Raw genomic sequence first — 18441 nt, 5'->3', positions numbered from 1 at the left:
AACGCATTGAAGTACGTTTTGTGGCAAAGTGATTCTGAAATAGCCTATTTTCACTTCAAATGTCTTTCTCCACTTCGATAAAAAGTGGTTCAGGGCCCCTTTAATGCACTGTTTGTTTTGAGTGTAAAAACTTTGTCTACGCTTGTGCAAGTCATGCATGAGCACGGCAGGTTTTTCATACAAATAGCACAAGCCACCATCACTTTGCCAAAGCTTTTTCACACTGGCCTGTGAGTTTTCATGTCAGTTTAGGCAGAGTGATGAAAAAATAAGGGAAATCACCACTCGACACAAATGCATCAGAATTAACCAGCGTCAGAACTAACTAGCTTGCTGTAATTATTCATAGCACAGCAAGTACCTCCAAATTAACGAGAGTTTGATGACAGGATAATTAAGTTTTCTGATTACCTGCTTTTCTGATTAGCGAGTGTTAAATTAATGAAGCTTTACTGTAAGGCATCTGCCATGGCTGTGTTATCTTGATGATAGCCTACTATAATAGGCCTCTGGTGTCAAGTCATGCAGCATATTGTAATCGATTATTGTGTCACTGACTGGATAATAATCAATTTTGGGGTGCCTGCCAAATGAAAAGTATTTTTGTCGATAAGGTACTATTTTTTTTTTTTTGCCACCATACGACTTCCAGGGAGCAGCAGTAGCCACAGCACTGCCACACACCTCCAGTTTTTCGCAAGGTAACAAACCGGAACTATAAGTAGCATCACAATTAACGCAGTTTTCAACGTGTCATGTCGGGAGGCAGGCATGTTAGCAATGCGAATATTCATGAGCATTTGAATTTGGTGACCATCAATAGTTCTCCGGTGGCGGTTGACCTATGTATAATTGCTGAAATAAAGAGATCCTTCCTAACCAGGCAGTCACTTTTGACCGCACTCTTATGTAAACTGAAGTAGGTGTGACAGAAATGATGTATTGCTTCCGATAATTTGCTTACGAGACATGGTTACACAATGCCAGTTTTTTTTTTTTTTTTTTTTTTTCGTAACTGCTTACTAGGCATACTTTTTCTTGAATTTTTCTGTGCAGCTCAGGAGCATAATCGAGCTTTGTGCAAAACACAGTATAAACTTGTTGATATGATCCCGTTACGTACAATTTCCCGGTGGTGCCAACGTTCGCAATCGAGAACCAAAAAAATGTCTCAATACTGTTAAGCTTCTTTTTTTTTTACTGGTTCATACATTACCAGAAAATGCGATCTTTCAGCACCAACATTGAGTACATCGCCAAACTGTGATCCCATGTTACGTTTTCTGGCTGCTAGATTCCATGTCAACAAGAAAAGGCGCGACGTGCATGCAATCACGAACAGTAGCCGCGCACCACAGCAGCTTCGCTGCAATACTCGCTCACCCATCTTACGTGAAAATGCCAGCATGCTTTCAGTTTCCTATACAAGTACCAGCAAATCTCCTCCCAGGTCATTGCAGGTCGCATTCACAGCTATCACCGCCAACCCTATTGCGATAAGCATCTTCACCTATCTATTTCACAGTGTGGGGCATAGTTCTGTTGGAAACCTACTGCATGCTTTTAATAGGCAATAACTCAAACGCGCCACCAGTCCCTGCTGCACGCAGCACAAAGTGAACGTCACATTTCACTCTGGTGGCATCGTAGGCATCGTATTCTGGTGTCACCCACCAGCTGGATTTCGTTTTGGTTTCCCGTCGCCATCTTAAAGCACTGCACAATAAGAAAACAACCATGTGTCTCTCTGGTCGCTGGGGCCTCACCAGCTGGACGTGTGTCAGCATCTCATGCTGCAATGATTTGCGCCATGCGGGCACGTGAAAACTTCCCGCCAAAATTCCTCGCTTGAAGAAGCTGGTGACCCAGGCCAAATTCGAGAAGCGCAAATAAAAGCTTGCTGAAGCCGCAAGAACGACAATGCTGCTCAGGCCCAACCAGCTCAGCGTACGTCAATGTCTCGTGCTGGAACGATTTGCGCACTTTTCATTACGTAAATGTCAACTACCAATCGAGCCTATGAAATTTTTTAGTGACTTTGGAGCGTACGTTTTCCCAATTTGTATGTTTTTTTCTTGCATTTTTTTCGAAAATGTATGAACGAGGTTCTACTTAAACTTATGCTATTTTGTTGTAGTCATTCTTCGATTATGCAAACAAAAATACAAAACGGTTCAAACAGGTTTGAATCATTATTTTTTCACTCCGAAATTGAACCGGAAATAATACCTGAGTTTCACAAGCATGTTTCAGAGGCCCTTGAGTCAAGAAGTTGTGTTGCTGCCACACAGCAATTTTAAACAACCATTGAGAGTTTCACTTGTTTCACGTTACAAATGGGTGGCACGATGGTTGCCATACCAAAGCCACAGAAGAAAATAGAAAAAAAAAAGACTAATTGATAATTCGTAGCCACTATTGATCGGCACATATCTAAATAACTTTAGCTCAATGCTAAGTGCTTTTGACTATAGTTTTGAGAGAATGTTTTCTTTTTCACGTTGCTTCATTTCTTGCGTTGCTTTTAGTGGCATGTGACTGCCACTAGAAGGCTTTCGAGATATTGAGAAAACTCTGTCAACTCGAGTGACTTTTGACTTGATGGCTGTCGAATCTGCTCGCGTAGCAGCACCCAATTCGCCACTGACTTGGTTCAAAGGGCCTCCAAAGCGCCGATGTAACACCAGTATAAGCTGTTTTTGGTGAATAAAATTGAAAGCTGGAAAAAGAAAAAGTTTTGGTTGAACACTGGTTCTTTTTTTCACACAACATCTACACTGATGAATGCTCGAGTTGTGAGAGGTGGCTGCACAATGTCCACAATGTGCACTGTGCATCTTTGTGTGAACAAACACGAGCAGAAAATACTCTATGCAAGGCAGGCTTCCTGACAGGTTAAAAAGTTGAACTGTGTGGTTTAATGTCCTGAAGCTGCGCAGTGGGCTATGGGAGACATTGTGATGGAAAGCTCCAGATTAATTCTGACTAGCTAGGGTTTTCTAACATGCACCAAAAGCACAGTACATGATTGCTTTTGCAATCTGCCCCCATCAGAATATGGCCCCACGGTTGAAAATTGAACCTATGAACTCATATTCAGTGGCAAAATGCTATAGCTACCGAGCCGCACCAGTGGATGCTTCACCAGGTACGACTATAGTGCAGCCTTGCTTTAGTGACTTTCACTTTTGAACTTTATTGTAATGTGTGTGTCAATTTTGGTCCTTCTTTTTCACCCCCACAAAGGAGTGCTCATTCATGCAGTCTAAATGAAGTACAGCCCACAAACTCAACATGTCACATGCAAGTGCTCTCAGTGTCATGGTACACTGCATGTCATGTGTTGTGACGACAACCACAAATGAGATGCTGATACCGGGGGTTATGTTGCCACTGATAACATGCTTTCCTTTCAGGGCACAATCTTCTCCATTCCTCCTCGGACACCATGCCCCGCCTAATAACCCTTAAATAAACTGGTCTCCGTCTAACCAACCTCGCCACCTAACGGAGTATAATTTGTGTTTTACAAAACCACTTCCATACATGCATCGATCTGGGCATGTCCCTGAAATTGTTTTCCAGAACATTTGGTGATATCAACAGCAACCACTAGCATTTCAAATAAGAGAGCCTCATAACTGCTACAGTAAGTCAATATTGTATTCCCCCCCCCCCCCCCCTCACCCCAAGTCATTCTGCTAGTACAGCAGAATCATTGTAATATAATTTTCATAGAACCAAAATAACCGAACATGACAGCAGAGAAAACGCATTACAAAAACATGCTGTTGGCATAACGGGACCGGGACTTTAGCAACATTAAAACAGGAAAAATGTAGTAGCAAAGAGTTCGAAACTTTCCTGTGCATTCTTCAATGTCAACAGCTGCTGGCTTCTTTCAAGAAGGTTGTTCACATGACCTCATTAAAAATAGTGCATTTGGAAAACACAGACACACAAAATGAGGATGCACATACATGTGTTTTCCAAGTGCGCTGCATTTATTAAGTCATAAACAACCATCTAGCCAGTAAGTACCTGTTAAGGTTGTTAATCTTTTCTGTATGAGCAACAAGCCCAGCAGCCCATCAATCCATATTTGTCAAAGTATACAGATGATAAATAAACCACATTAAACATTTTATTTTGTTTATACAGGCTAGAAGACATTTAGTGTCTTTAGGCCTGCTGAAATGTTCACATTTTTTAAAAGGCGCAAGATGGATTGTTTGTGGCATGGCTAAACAGCCTTTTTGTTTCGTTTTGTTTTATTGTTGCTTGACTTGCCGATAAATTTCTGTAATAGCATCTTCCATAAAGAATACATATTCAGGAGTTTTTATAAGTTTCGCTGATCCAGTAATGAAAGAATTAAATCACAGAAGAAGCAGAACTGAAACAGTCCCCGAGTCCTTGCCTGCTGTTTCTCCTGTGTGTCATCAGGAGACTGGATTGGTCCACCGGAGCCATCGCTTATGTCCATTGGTTGGTCACTAGACTGGCAAGGCAACGAGGTCAACATCTCCACAGCTACATGCAGCTCCTTGGGAACGTCACTGGCCAGAGCTTGACTGTTTGGGGCTGTGGGCTCCCCTTCGGCAGTTGCAATACGAGGGCCTACAAGCAAAGTCAAACAAACAAACTTTTTATGCTTTACAATAACATCAGAAACTCCCAGTGTCTATTTGTTTTGTTCTCTTGCAGCAGTTGTAGCCACTACATAAGTCTACACATTCCTTCTGGAAGGGCACAGCAGTTGGGCATAGCTTGGCTGCTTCCCATTTTGTGCTGGTGTCCTTGTCTGTCCCCACCACCCATCAGAAGCCTTCACAGTGGAAAAACTTTTTTTTGCGAGCTCAAGTAGCCCGTTACCACTACAGCAGCCAGCTAGTACTGAAGCAGTCAATGGAGCAGTCAATCAACAGGGAAGCATGCACTGAAAGCACCAGCTGCCTACACACAATGTATTGGTCTGGTCCTAAAAGCAGTGAGGTTCCATTACAGACACACCAACATTGCACTGAGGTGTAGCAACCTCACTAACTAGGTAAAAACACCAGCAAAGACCATTCTGATACCTACCTGTAAGTTCATTTCCTGCAACCTGGCCACTGGGCAGCTGGGAGTCCGATTCAAAACCTGAGGCATACTTGCCATCATAGCCACTTTCGTAGTCCGAGTAGTCATCCCCTTCATAATCAGAGTCCTCGTCATTACCCTGCAATGCATAATGTTGATGAATACTTGCACAGTTCTTTTTGTCATCATGTGTTTACTAGAGGACGAATGGTTTCAAACATCAAATGACACCTGACGGTTTTACTTTCCCAGGCAACCTTTCACTTGAAGTCTGACAAGTAGCCACTTCCTTCTAATGTACAGCATGCAACAATATACATTTTTCTTCAGCAAAGGGTCTTTTACCACCGTTTGGCACTCTTTTGCTGCCCATTAGAAATTGCGAACGCTGGCAAAACGGCGACAGCGTCGACAACAGTTCTGCGCGTTGCTGGTGCTGCTGCATGTCCAAGTTTATACAGCTGATATAACTCTTATCCTTACTCTGTATAGCTCTCTACTAATTTGCTATCGCAATTGATGCTTTGCCTTTCGGGTGAAACTGCAACATTTTTTCTTCAGCAAAGGGTCTTTTGCCACCATTCGACACTCTTTTGCTGCCCATTAGAAATGTCTGCAATGAAAAGTGGCAAAAAAATTTGAAAGTCAAGGGGAACAGGAAGAGCAGAAAAAAAGGGTTACGAGGACATGATGATGAAGATAGGCGGGAGGATGTGAATATATACACATTCATATCTGGAGGACCCATTTAAAGCCTTCAACCAATGCCTGTGTTGCTAAAAAATTCTAGGTGAGCTTTGATGGCTCGCTTTACTGAATAATGACTAGCCAAGGGGCTCAGTAACACTTCTTAACTCCCAAAGTGGAACATTCCACGAAGTATGCATTTGCAGGCAACATTTGAAACCCAACAACACAACCATAACATATGTCACGAAAGAGAAAATGTAAGTGCAGAACATGAGTTGCACAAATCGACAACACCATCTGGTTGCTAGTCAGCAACCAAATGGTGTCCTGTCATTTGCCTTCCCTGTGTCCCTGTCATTTGTTCTGTAGGAATAATGAACGAATACCAACTTGTCCAATTTAACATTCTCCTAAACCATTTGGGGTCAAAAGGAAAAATTAAGCAAGGAACAAGCTGACGCAGTTTACAACTCTAATAAGGATGCTTGATAAACAGAGTACTGCCATTTCATTTGCTACCCCACGCTCTCTTCTGGGTTTTATTTTCAGGGGAACCTCACCTCGTCGACGACAAGGGCCTTGCGCGTTGTTCTCAGGTTGTACTTGCCAGCTGACTGTCGTTCTACTTCTTCAAACCTCCGTGCGGGCATGGCACCAGACTCGCGAGTGGTTGCCCCACTTGCCTTTGGCTTTCGGCCACGTCTGACAACAATAGCAGGCTGCTGTTGCCGCTGCTGCCGAATGGCAGGTTCACCACTTGCCACAGCCACCACTGCCTCCTGTGGGAACTGACGCAATGAAAGCTGATCGAGGGTTGTCAGAGTCATGGTGGTTGCTGGAGCCGCTGCACAGGAGCTGTCTTCAACTAGTTGGATACCTTCCCCTGGCTGCTGCCCCTCAACGATGGCTGCGGTGGTTGGCAGGTTGAGATTCCCATCATAGGACTGCAAAACAAGACATCAGACATTGCAGTTCACTCTAGTATGAAAATTAAATGCACAAATGGTAATGGATGCCATCTAGATTTAAAAATTAAATTAAGTTCTGCGGTTTCACGTGCCAAAGCCGTGATCTGATTATAAGGTACACAGTAGTGGGGGACTCCGGATTAATTTTGATCACCTTGAGCTCGTTACCATAATGTAGTAATGTGAAGCTGATGGCCGTGCGCTAGTTTTAAAAGTACTTCAGACGTTTACTCAATGAGCTGGCATGCGCATTGTGCTCTCTCTCCGCTCCGCCCAGACACCTGAATGTGGCACTTGCCATCACAAAAAGCTGTTTTTTTGCATCATTAAAGAACCAAACTCGTTTTCTTCCATTGCCAAAACTGCCAATGTGCTCAGCTAATGCCATGTTTCTTTCTCATGCTAGATTCCTACATTTCTTTGCATTATATTTTAATCAGACAGTACTGTTTGTGCCACCATTTATGATCAACATGCAACCCTGAAAATATGAGCCATGCTTGTGTTAGACATAAAAACCAGGGACAGCTGCCACGAGTGAGCTGTACTCATCCAGTACCTCCAGTGGGAGTGTGTTTGTGAGCTGAGCTTGTCCAGAACATGGAGTGCTGAAAAACAAAATTTTTTCAAATATTGTTACCAGTATCTCATGAATGGAGCCATCTTGTAGCTGGATGAGAAGCTGCGCGCGGTTTCCTTCTTCCAATGTGCCCTTCTCCTGGGACTCCTTGTCATCAATCACAGCTCCGTTCTGGTTTGTCGTCTGGCCCACTGCATGATCTTGAATTAAGAGGGCTCCACTGGCCTCCTCAGTAGTTGCTCCTAAATGTCGAAGGCAAGTTGTAAAAGACAAAAGGTTAATAACATAGTGTCATGCCGCTGTGACCGCTTAGATGTGCTGCTGCAAGCTTCATGGCAAAGCATTCTGCAATGCCGTGAAGCCTCACCCACAAACGAAATCTGCACATAGTTCTTTACATAAGCCTCAGAGCGCCGTAAATAAATTAATACAGTCGAATTCCGTTAATTAGACCCTGACAGGATCGACGAAATTAATACATGAAAAAAAAAAGCGTGAGAACGCACTGCTGATTCATTTGGCAGGCAGTATTTGCGCGATTTTAACATGCCCCCAAATCAAACAAAAGTACAAAATTAACTTAGAAATGACATTAAAGCTCCTAAACAAAATAGAAATCTAACACACACCCGATTTTTTAGCAAGAAATATGGGCAAGGGTCTTATGTGTTGCACAATAGGGGCCGGTTTCCCCCCTAAAGTTATGTTCTTCGCAATGCAACGATATTATGTGGCAAAGCATACAAACGCCGACAACACTGTTTGGTGTTCAATTTTCTTGGCGAGAAAAAAAAAATTCGCGCTTTAGAATTGTGTAAATACTGTAATTTGCTGCCGTTATTGCTTGAAAATCTTCCTAGGGCAGGCTGAAGAAGACGTGCATTCTACGCATTCACTGTCCCCTAAGCTGTGCCGAAAAAGACGCTGCCACTAAAGGGGTCGCTGTTGGGGTGACCATAGGGGCCAGGCACATGCATGCTGACTGGTCAAGTTCGAATTATCTGGCGAAGCCCAAGTTTAGGATCGAAATAACGAAAGTTTAGGCCCATAAGAATACATGGGCACCGGCCGGGACCTTCGGTCAGTGTCGAATTAACCGGAGACCAACTAACCGGAGACAAATTAATGGCAGTTTACTGTATAGAAGCTTTACATCAAATGTTTATCACAAGTTTTTTTCATTCACTACAACCTTACAACAAACTCGTTGTAGCAGTCCATCGTATGCCCTGCACCAACCACTTGAATGCTGTCATCCCTCCACATGCCCATACCACAACTTTCCACGAGTCCTATTTTATACCTACTGTGTGTGATTATGCCACAATCATTGATTCTGCTGGCTTCAAATCCGCCATCAAAGAAATCGTGTGTATCGGCAATAACTCATAGGAATGTCTGTAGTATGTACTACTGTGCTCTTCATTGTTGTTGTATTTGCTGTGACTGTACACAACACTAACTGTAATGTCCCCCATGGGGCCCTTGAAGGATTATAAAACTAATGAATAAAATAAGCTATTGCAATGCAGTGACGACATACTGTGTCGTGACATCATGACACAGTAGAAGTGAAACCAATACTGACTGTAGAAAAGCTATTATACTAAATTATTTAGGGCGCTATGAGGCTTAACAGTATTTTTTTCTAGGGTTTAGAGGTGCTAGACCTTCATTTAAAGCAAAAAAAAAAAAAGGGACTCGAAAATATTGTGTCAGTACCCCTAAAAATAATTCATAAGAGGGGCTTGTTGGGCGAGTTGGTGCATGGTACTTTGCAAGGGTATGCCAGCAAATGGAAAGAATAACTGAAAGAAATTGTGAGGCAGACACAGAGCAAGGGACAGGAAGTATGCTTGGCCAACAACTCAACAATGAGTTGTTAGTCCAGAACCCTCTGTTCCTTTTTCTGTGTCTTGCCTCACGATTTTTTCTAGTTATCCTTTCCGTTTACTGGCATACCCTTGCAAAGTACCCCTTTAAGATACAAATTTATTTCGTCAGCTTGAAAGTACTGTTTTACCACATTTCTAGCATCTTCAGCATCATCATTAAAGAGAAACCGCACAATAACAAAGTGAATTTCTCGGCCAGTTTCATTGTGCCCACGAATATGAACTTCATTCCCAAGCTACTTCAGGTACAAGAACAAATCGAGCTCACATGCAGTGAAAATGTAGTACACTTGGTCACTTCAGAAGTTCGCCTGATATAAATCATTAAGTGTTTTAAGATATAAACAATATGTTTTAGGTATCCTTATCATCGCTGGTGTGTGTAGTTCCATGAGATCAACTTGTCGTGCGCTATTGCATACAGAGAGCTGCAATAGGATAGAAGGACTCCGCATTGCTGTGACATCTCAACTTTCTTCATCAGAAGGCAGCAATGAAAGTTGTAATAGCTAAACATACAAAACAAAATAAAAACATTTTATGAAGTTTTGCCTTCTACAAAGCTTGCCGAGTTTCTTTTATAGATTTCATCACTGTTGCATTGCTGTTGCTTGCACATATTGTACATGCGATTTTCCTTTTCCTGCAGCTATAATACAGAATGCAAGTTAACATGAAGGGGCAAGCTATTGCAAGAAAATACAGTAGATTCCACTTAAACGGAACTTGAAGGGATTGAAAATGTGTTCCGTTCATTCGAAGTTTCATTTAAGTGAAGGACATAAAAGTCATCAAGAATTGTTTTATTCGAAAAGCGTCCGAGTGTTTTGATATTATGGTGGTGAAAAAGAGATACTACTTTACTGTGCTCTGCTTCTTTTGCACAAGGTTGTGTTTATGCACAAAATAATTCCCAGTAGCATTGCACAGTCCTTGCTTTCAAAATAGCGCTGCAGACTTTCAACTGCATCTCTTGTCGACAGGTCTGAAGCAGTAATGCACACTGGAACAGTAATATCTATACCTTCGTTAACAGCATCATAGTCTTCGGCACAAACTTGGCGCATATGTTTAACTGTCTCCTCAGAGCTGATAACAAGGGCATTGTCTAAGGTCTCTCTTTCGAGGCGAGGTGTAGGAAGCATTAGTGGCAGCCTGACTGTAAGATCCTAGTTACTCCGTAGTACTTTCATTCTGCTCAGGAATTATTATAGCAAAGTCCTCATGATGGAAACACCGCTGCAACTTTGACATCTTAGTTTGCATAAATAGTCATGCAACTGCCTGATGAGTTGAATTTTCTTTAATATTTATAGCATCACCATTTGACAAGTATTGTGGACTTTTGCTTTTGCATAGGCCATTGCTAGGTGATGGTTCTGGTTAAAGTTCCGTTTAACGGGAGTTTAAAAAAATATGGGTTCGGTTTAACAAATGTTTGCCAACATTTGCCAAGTTGATACCATTGTCCCATTTATCCCGACATTTCCATTTAAGAAATTTTCCTTCATCAAGAGTCCATGGTATGATATCACGTAACTACGAAGAAGATGGCTTGTGCATGCTTCTCACCTAACGGTACTGCATTTGAAATGTCCCCAGAACTTGTCATAACCACGACTTGGCCGCTCTGCAGCGCCAGCGGCTGCGACCTCGGTCTTCCACGGCCACGAACGGCATGGGGCCGGCCTCCCTCACGCTGCCTACCCATGAGTTCCCGCAGATAGGCTGGCCGGTAATGGTCTTGCAGGTGACGCGCAAACAGCACACTGTCTCTGTACAGGCGGCCACACTGTGAGCAAGTCCACTGCTGACGATCGTGTGAGGAGACCACACTTGAGGCCGCTTCCAGGCTGACCGTGCCATCTGCTGGCGAGTCACCAGACAAGACAGCTTGTCCAGGATCAACCTGGGCAGTGGTTAGCATGAAGGATGAGAAACATGAGGGGAGTAGTGGGTTCAAAAGTGAATATTGACGAAATTTAGAGGCTTTGTGATGCATATTGTTTTCCCCAACTCCTGAAAGAAGTCCCAAAGAGAATGGTAGGATAGACCCAGTGTTGAACATTAAAATCTTGAATGTCTGGTCTGTATGCACTGAGAGGGCGAGGGAGGATCGAAAGGACGAGGCACACCATCCCATGTAAGGAACAGCTAGCTGTTCTTGTGATGAGAGAGCAAGACATGCTGTTTCTCACTGTCTGCTTACCTGTGGTATGATGGTGACTTTTGTGGGGCGTGCCATTGAGACACTTCTGGGTGGCCGCCCCCTTTTTCGTTTAGCTGGTGGACCCCCTGGCTGTGCAGGTACTGATGCTGTGGACGCTGCTGGAGGTTCTTCAGTAGGACCAGCTGCATTTTTTAAAGGCACAGTTCATTTGAGCACAGTTAACTGATGCATTGCAATGCTTAATACTTTATACCTGAAACAGTCTCCTTAAAAAAAGAATTACAAACGGATAAGAAAAGGTAGAGACAAAGCCTATGCCAATAAAGCTATAACAGGTTAGACCAAGTTTAAGATAAATAAACAAGAACATACAGCCAAACTGCAAGAATCAATCAGAGAGGTGAGTAACTGGCATGATGCCACTGCTCATGCCGATTTTTGTATCTCTGAATTCAGGAGTTGTTTAGGTGTTTGTAAAGCCCAAAACAATGTTAAAGATTATATGGGTCAATGTCATCATGAAAGAGCAGGTGATATAAAATATGGTATTCTTGAAAATGTTTCATATCTGTTATTAATGGCGATGAAATATTTTTGTGTCTTGTAAGACTTAGGGTTGAGACACGGTTTTTCACCAAGTTTTTACTTCATGTGAGCTGTGCACACCATACAAAAATACTCTATAGGTAGCATCCTTTGTGCTAAAAAAAAAAAAAGAAAATGTCACTCATATGTAAGCATCAACGCTACTTAACAAAAACCATACTCCAAGTACATTATTCTGTGTTCAACTATTTTATTATGGCAAGAACACAGCTTTAACTCATCATAGGCAAGCGTGGCTTTCTTACAGGTGAAATAAATGTGGCTTTTGATTTGCTGTGAATTGATATAGAGGCAGCTTTTGTATGAGTCCTTACACAGATTACTTTAAAAATCACTCCCACAAGAAGTCACATTAGTAACAATGTTTAATTTCAGAAGGAATGGCCATAGTATGAAGTCAATATGACATTACATGCACACAAAGGCATGCTGGTATGCAATTGTGATCATAGAACATCAAAATTTCAAAAATATTACTGGGCTCATGACTATGAATGTACAAAGTGCAACTAAATGAGAGATATTATTATTATTATTTTTTTTTCTTTAGTTACACGGCTATCCTGATGCTGTTCCTTGCAGTCATTGGCAATGTTCAGCAAAAGGCACAGACACCCCATGTCCTGATGATGAAATGAGCTAGGCCTCAATCTCAGTATCAAGAAGACCCAGGTTAAAGCCAAGGTTAAGCACCTTTGCTTATACAGGGTGTCCTAGCTAATGTGTAACAAGTAAAAAAAAATAAGAAACAAAGCCTTCTATTTCGGTGAAACCAAACATATGTTGTTAGCAAGCCACCTAAAGAAGTATCCAGTTTTTTCTCACTTCTTAATTAAATAATTTGTATTAATTGGCTTACTTTTAAATTATTAATTTTATAGCCATAATGTTCAGACGAGGTTTTAAGAGCACTTTTGAAAACATAACTTTTAGTTTTTGTGACAAGCTACCTTTTGCATAGCTCTATTTATTTCTGCATTTGAAAGAAAGACAAGAAACAAACATTTTACAATTTCTAATTTTATAATTTCCAGCACTTTAGCCAGGGCATCATACATAATGGCACTTACTGTTTTCAAGGTAAAACTGCAAGTTACAAACATGCATAAACACGCAGAATGTACAGGTCAAAGGAAGTCCATGAGGTGGCCTTCTCTTCACGAGAACCCTTGTTGTGGAAAAACCCACCTTGGCAATTGTTTCAAGTTACACATCCATGCATGGACACACAGGCAGCTTTTAAGATGTATCTTAACTCCCACATAGACACTGTCCCTTGCAATACATGAAATGACCACAGTGATGAAGAAAGTGGGTACCTACCCATCTTGCGACCATATGGTGGTGCATAGCCCACGTACAGTGTATCACCCGACTTAATTGGCTTCTGCACGCTGAAGTAGATGTCTTGACCCAGTTGGTAAGCAATGAGATTTTGCATCGATGGCTCTGATGCAGGCTCCACAAAGCACATCCAGTTGCACTGATACTCGTCTGACGTGTCAAGACAAGTGGCACGACCCTTGGTTGGAAACACCTGCGGACAGAAACGAGCACACAAAAGTCCTAACTTTGCCTCTTAAATGACCCTTTTTCTTTAAGCTTGCCTGCTATATTCATTCAAATGAATATTAAGTGTGTGCAACAATCAATTGGTATTCCCTTGACAGTTGCACACGATGACATCATGGATCAACTTCATCATCTTCCGCACCACTAAACCTGCAAAGTATGCTGGTATCCAGTCCTAACCAAGCTGTCATTGTGTTAGCACACCGACTTGTGTGGAACCTGACTTTACAACAGAAAAAAAAAAAGAAACAATGTAAATTATAACCTAAAATATTGCAAAAAGTGGTACAGCTAGACACAACAAAAGCTCCTTGTACAGCTCTTATGCCCCCATCAGTAAAGTTTTTTCAGCAATTATTAATAGCATTGTTTTTGACAATTTGAGCTTCGTGTGTACATTCCACCTGAGCTCACCATACTGTGGCACACATGTCATTTACACCTTGTTTTTGCTGCCTTGCAGGTTCGCCACTAAAATGTTCACCATGATGCCTAGACCCTACCAGTCTCACAGCTTTGCTCCTGATGCTGTAATCCAAATTCTCACCTTTTGTTTGGCACATGTTTCACTTCTTTTATATTGTCAATATTTGACTGATGTTTGTATTATATATGTTATTTACTATATAATGATCTATTAAAGCTTTATATGTACATGACTTTCATCAGAGCCTGTGAAGCACTAACTCGTATGGCCAAAGGAAACAGTAAAACAGTTGAACAGACATGTTTAGCATTGCATGAGTGCATCAGCTCATAACTTTGTTAAAGCGTTGAATTTAAACACAACAAACACAAAATAAGGACAAACAGAAAGAATTGTGCGGTTGTCTGGACTCTGTAGAAATGTCAATGGAGGAAGGATGAAATATGTTGCAACCGTATAAAGCACAAGAAGCGCTATATCACAAGTACCGTCAATGCTTTGTCAACATCTTGTGCAGCAATGAGAAAATGTTCACATTTGTAAGCTTTACAGTGCATTGAGGATGACACCTATGCACTGAAATTAAAATTGTCTCCAAGTGTTGCAATTTCGGAGCTGGTAATCACCTCTGCTTTAAAAAATTTGTGCCAAACTAGACAAGGACAAAGAACAGAGAGACCAATGTGCATATCTCCTGCCTTCATCCTTGTCTAGTACATATTGAATTTTGAAGTAACACAGTCTAAGTAGAGGGCTGGTATACCTTGAGCCTGAAGCGTGGACTGCCTTTGAAAGCACGGTAACGGGGGGCTTCAACAGGCCCAAACTGAGTTCCCACCGGAATGTCCTCACGGGCTGTAACACGAGGACCACACTCTGCATTTTCAGCTAGGGCCAATGTCGGTGGAAGTGAGAGGCGTGCCCGCGACGGCACCGACTTGTCATCCACTTTCTGGGCCAGGCCCAAAAGTGGGCACGCTGCAGTCACATGTCCTTCCCCACACACGTTGCACTCTGTGAGCGAGAAGAACAGGTGACAGAAGTTCACACAGAACAGTGGTCTTCAGCCACGAATGAACGCTATTGAAAAAAAATACTGTGTATCACAAAAAGAAAGGGTGACCTAAGGTACAAAAAAATGCCGAAGACATTAAATGGCAAGGTGATAGGTCCTGCAATTGATTAGTAACATGAACGTAACCTTGGAAGGCCATGCATTGCTTTATCTCTTTCTATTCTAACAGTGCATGCAACAGTCAAATTTCAATGCTGAATAATTAAAAACTTCCCAGAAAGGCAGGGTTTGATTACGGTATGAATGAGTACCGGCTGATGAATTACACAGCTGTATTTGGCCCCAGCATCTAGCATGTAAAGGAGGACAGAGGCTTTACTAGCAGTGATAACTTCACCAGCACCCCAAGGGGTTTGCGGATATCCATTTTAAGAAATGACTGGTGAAAAAGAAGGGGCAGTATGCAATCTGGGCAGAAAAAAATAAAAAATAAAAGGGAAAGGCTTCTATCATCACTGCCAACAACCTCAGTCCTAAACAAAAAGAAAAGAGTTCGCTAGCACAAGCACACTTTTAAGCAAAGCTTTTTTCGTTTATCTCCCAGAGTTTTATCACCAAGCACGATACACTGACGAGTGCCCGTGGTGCGGGGACACGCCAACGTTACCGCACATCATGTGGATATGCCCAAACAGACCGAAACATATAAACTCCACACTACTAAAAACACAAGATTTTAACAGGCAGTGGGAGGCGCGGCTTGCGGACGAGGACCAGGACAGCCAACTGGCTCTCCTGGACCAAGCCCAGCGTGCCAGTGGAGCCCTGGACTCCACTGGCACGAGACCTTAAATTTCATTTTATTCCATTAAAGTTTCTCTCTCTCTCTCTCCCAGAGTTTGGCATGTTGGCTGGCTGTCTTGCAGAGTAACCTGGGCTGATCCCAGAGGCAGTGTAGTAGTAAACTGGACCAATTCCAGAGATGGCGAAACCAAAACTGAGCCAATCACGGAGACTGCATAATCAAAAAGTGGTAACTTGGTGGGCTGATCCTGACACCAGTGCAGGATATATGCCCTCGCAAGTGTTTGAATGGTGTTCATAACGCAGGCCGATCCTGAAGACAGCGCTATGAAAGGTATGAATGTGCCAATCCTTGTAATGCTACTGCATTACAGTCATTCAGGTGTGGCATGTGGACCTAGCATCTTTGCATCTTTCTCTGTATTTAGCATCAGTGCCTCACTGAGTAGACAGAGCGGGGGAGGTCTTTCACAGAGCTGAGACGTGTAGAGGGAAAGCACAAAGAAACAAAGAACAGCCGTGATATTAGGCGCACAGGAGTTTCGGGAAGAAGACATTGCAGAGTGGCACTGGCTTATACGTCAAAAATGGTGTTCACATAGTTCAGTGCGACTCCAAAGGATATTTACCAACATCTTGATTGGGAGGTCCAATAGATAATGTCTTTGGCAAGGAGTGTAGATGTGTTAAACATGAATCCGTACATTCACATACACCTGTGCACACATCTGTGCTTTAAATTCTACATGCACCACAAGACCAACACCGTCCCGGTATAGAGAGTGTAATGGAAACTGTCAAGAAGCTTTGTGTTCACCAATTCCGAAAGTGCATAGGATCAGCATAATTTTTTATGCTTTAATTTCTCATGAAAGAAGTTGTGTTTAACAGTGTTGCATAAAAGGACACTGAAACCAACCACAAAAGCAAACTATATGTTGTCTTTCTACAAACCTTTCAGTGTTTGTTATGCACCAACAATAGATCAATTGTATCCATACAAGCACCGAACATATACACCGTTGCAGACAAGGACAACTGAAAAAATGACAGGACACACTTGGCACCAAGTATGTCCTGTCAATTCTACACTGTCACTTCAGTTGTTGCCCTGGCAAAGACAAGTCCTCTTCTCAAAACTTCACCTCTCGCCTAAGACATCCCTTTTTAGGCAACTGTTTATCACTTATTTATTCGTTCGGCCTCCTCTGCAGCGCACAGCATTTACTGCTGATATTGATCAACAAGAAGCCCAAATAGCTATGTTAGTGACTTAGTTCGTAAGAAGACTACAATCAAAGGGACCGCAGCTCCCACAATTTAAACCTGCTGCAATGAACAGTATACGATACTTCAACACATATCATTGTCAATCACTTCCTATCATTAAAGCTCTACAGTGAGGGTGAAAGGAAAATTTTTATCTACCCGAAGTAGCCAGCAAGCTACGAAAAAAACCTGTATAGGTTCCCCAGACGAAACCTTCGCAGTTGAAAATTTTATCCTGGTCTGGCAGTTGAAGATGGCACTACTGCCTTTCTTGGGCAGCCACTAAACCAACTCGGGTAACTACAACAGGTTAACAGATGGCAGAGCAAGGGCAAATTATTTGATCATTTGAAGTGCAGGAACACTGATTAACCAAATCCATACAATAAAGGATGATTCATGACAAAGAAAATGATGCAGATAGAACGTACATGTTTGAATCTGAGTGAAGCGAAGCTTTCTGAAGCAGTTAATTAAACGCTATAAAACGAAATACAGTGCATATAATTGTCTTTATTGTCAACTACGCAAGATGTAATCTCATGCAATGTTTATGCACCGCACCAGTCACAACCTCAATGACATGCCATGCTTAAGGCCCTGAACCACCCCTCGGGCTTGGTGAAATAACGTAGTCCATGGGTAGCATACGCTGCTGTGAACATCTCAGCTAAGTTTTGCTGACGTACGCGGTGCGTGGAGCTCGCAAGCCCGGAGCGAGAAGTCACCTTTCTCTCAGACGCCCTTATTTCAACAGAGCCATGATCCTCCCTCTCTTCTGTGTGCTTTATTGTGCAATAAAGCACATTCCAATACGCAGCTGCTATTTGTCGCTGCGGTCGGTTAAGCGTACTGGCTAAGCGCACTGCGGCTCTCTGAGGACAACCGCATTTGGCTTACGTTTAGCGCGGCTATGCGCGGCGTAGACACCAAAATCGTAGACTTAAACTGCGCGCCACAGTGACAGTTCTGAAGGTGGAAGCGTTGTGGCCCCGCCCAACTCCGCCGTAGCCTTCGCAGTGCAAGCATTGAAGAAGGAAGGGGGAGCACAGCTGAGGCTGTGTTTGATTTCCAATAACTCCACTTCCGCTGAACGCATTAGAAATTACTTTTTGCGGCAAAGTATTTCTGAAATAGCCTATTTTTACCTCAAATGTTTTTCTCCACTTCGACAAAAAGTGGTTCAGGGCCCCTTTAAGTTTATGTGCTATACCGTTCACAAGCTTTCTCTCCTTTCTCCCTTTTCCTTGAAGAGTAGCATGTAGGTGAATACTTATATGCTGACAAACCGCTCTCTTTTTAAATAAAGAGCTCTCTCTGTATGCCAAAAGCAAACAGCAGTTCATGTGAGTGTACCGGTGAA

At 42.5% G+C, this 18441-nt stretch overlaps 1 protein-coding gene across 1 annotated transcript in view; it reads right to left on the bottom strand.

The window, feature by feature from the left end:
• The window catches only part of LOC119450185 (uncharacterized), a 58213-nt gene that overhangs the window by 36260 nt on the left and 3512 nt on the right, over window positions 1-18441 (bottom strand). Inside the window, exons 2-9 of the mRNA XM_037713564.2 lie at window positions 14754-15004; window positions 13315-13528; window positions 11425-11567; window positions 10788-11124; window positions 7381-7562; window positions 6333-6716; window positions 5086-5221; window positions 4421-4620 (exon numbers count right to left, since the gene is read on the bottom strand). Of these exons, the coding sequence (XP_037569492.1) occupies window positions 4421-4620; window positions 5086-5221; window positions 6333-6716; window positions 7381-7562; window positions 10788-11124; window positions 11425-11567; window positions 13315-13528; window positions 14754-15004 (1847 nt within the window). The remainder of the gene's footprint in view (window positions 1-4420; window positions 4621-5085; window positions 5222-6332; window positions 6717-7380; window positions 7563-10787; window positions 11125-11424; window positions 11568-13314; window positions 13529-14753; window positions 15005-18441) is intronic.

Source organism: Dermacentor silvarum, chromosome 4 (genome assembly GCF_013339745.2).
Source record: "Dermacentor silvarum isolate Dsil-2018 chromosome 4, BIME_Dsil_1.4, whole genome shotgun sequence".
In the NCBI taxonomy this organism is placed as follows: Eukaryota; Metazoa; Arthropoda; class Arachnida; order Ixodida; family Ixodidae; genus Dermacentor; species Dermacentor silvarum.
Note: the sequence above shows the minus strand (reverse complement) of the source record. Positions and strands in the feature narration are given on the sequence as shown.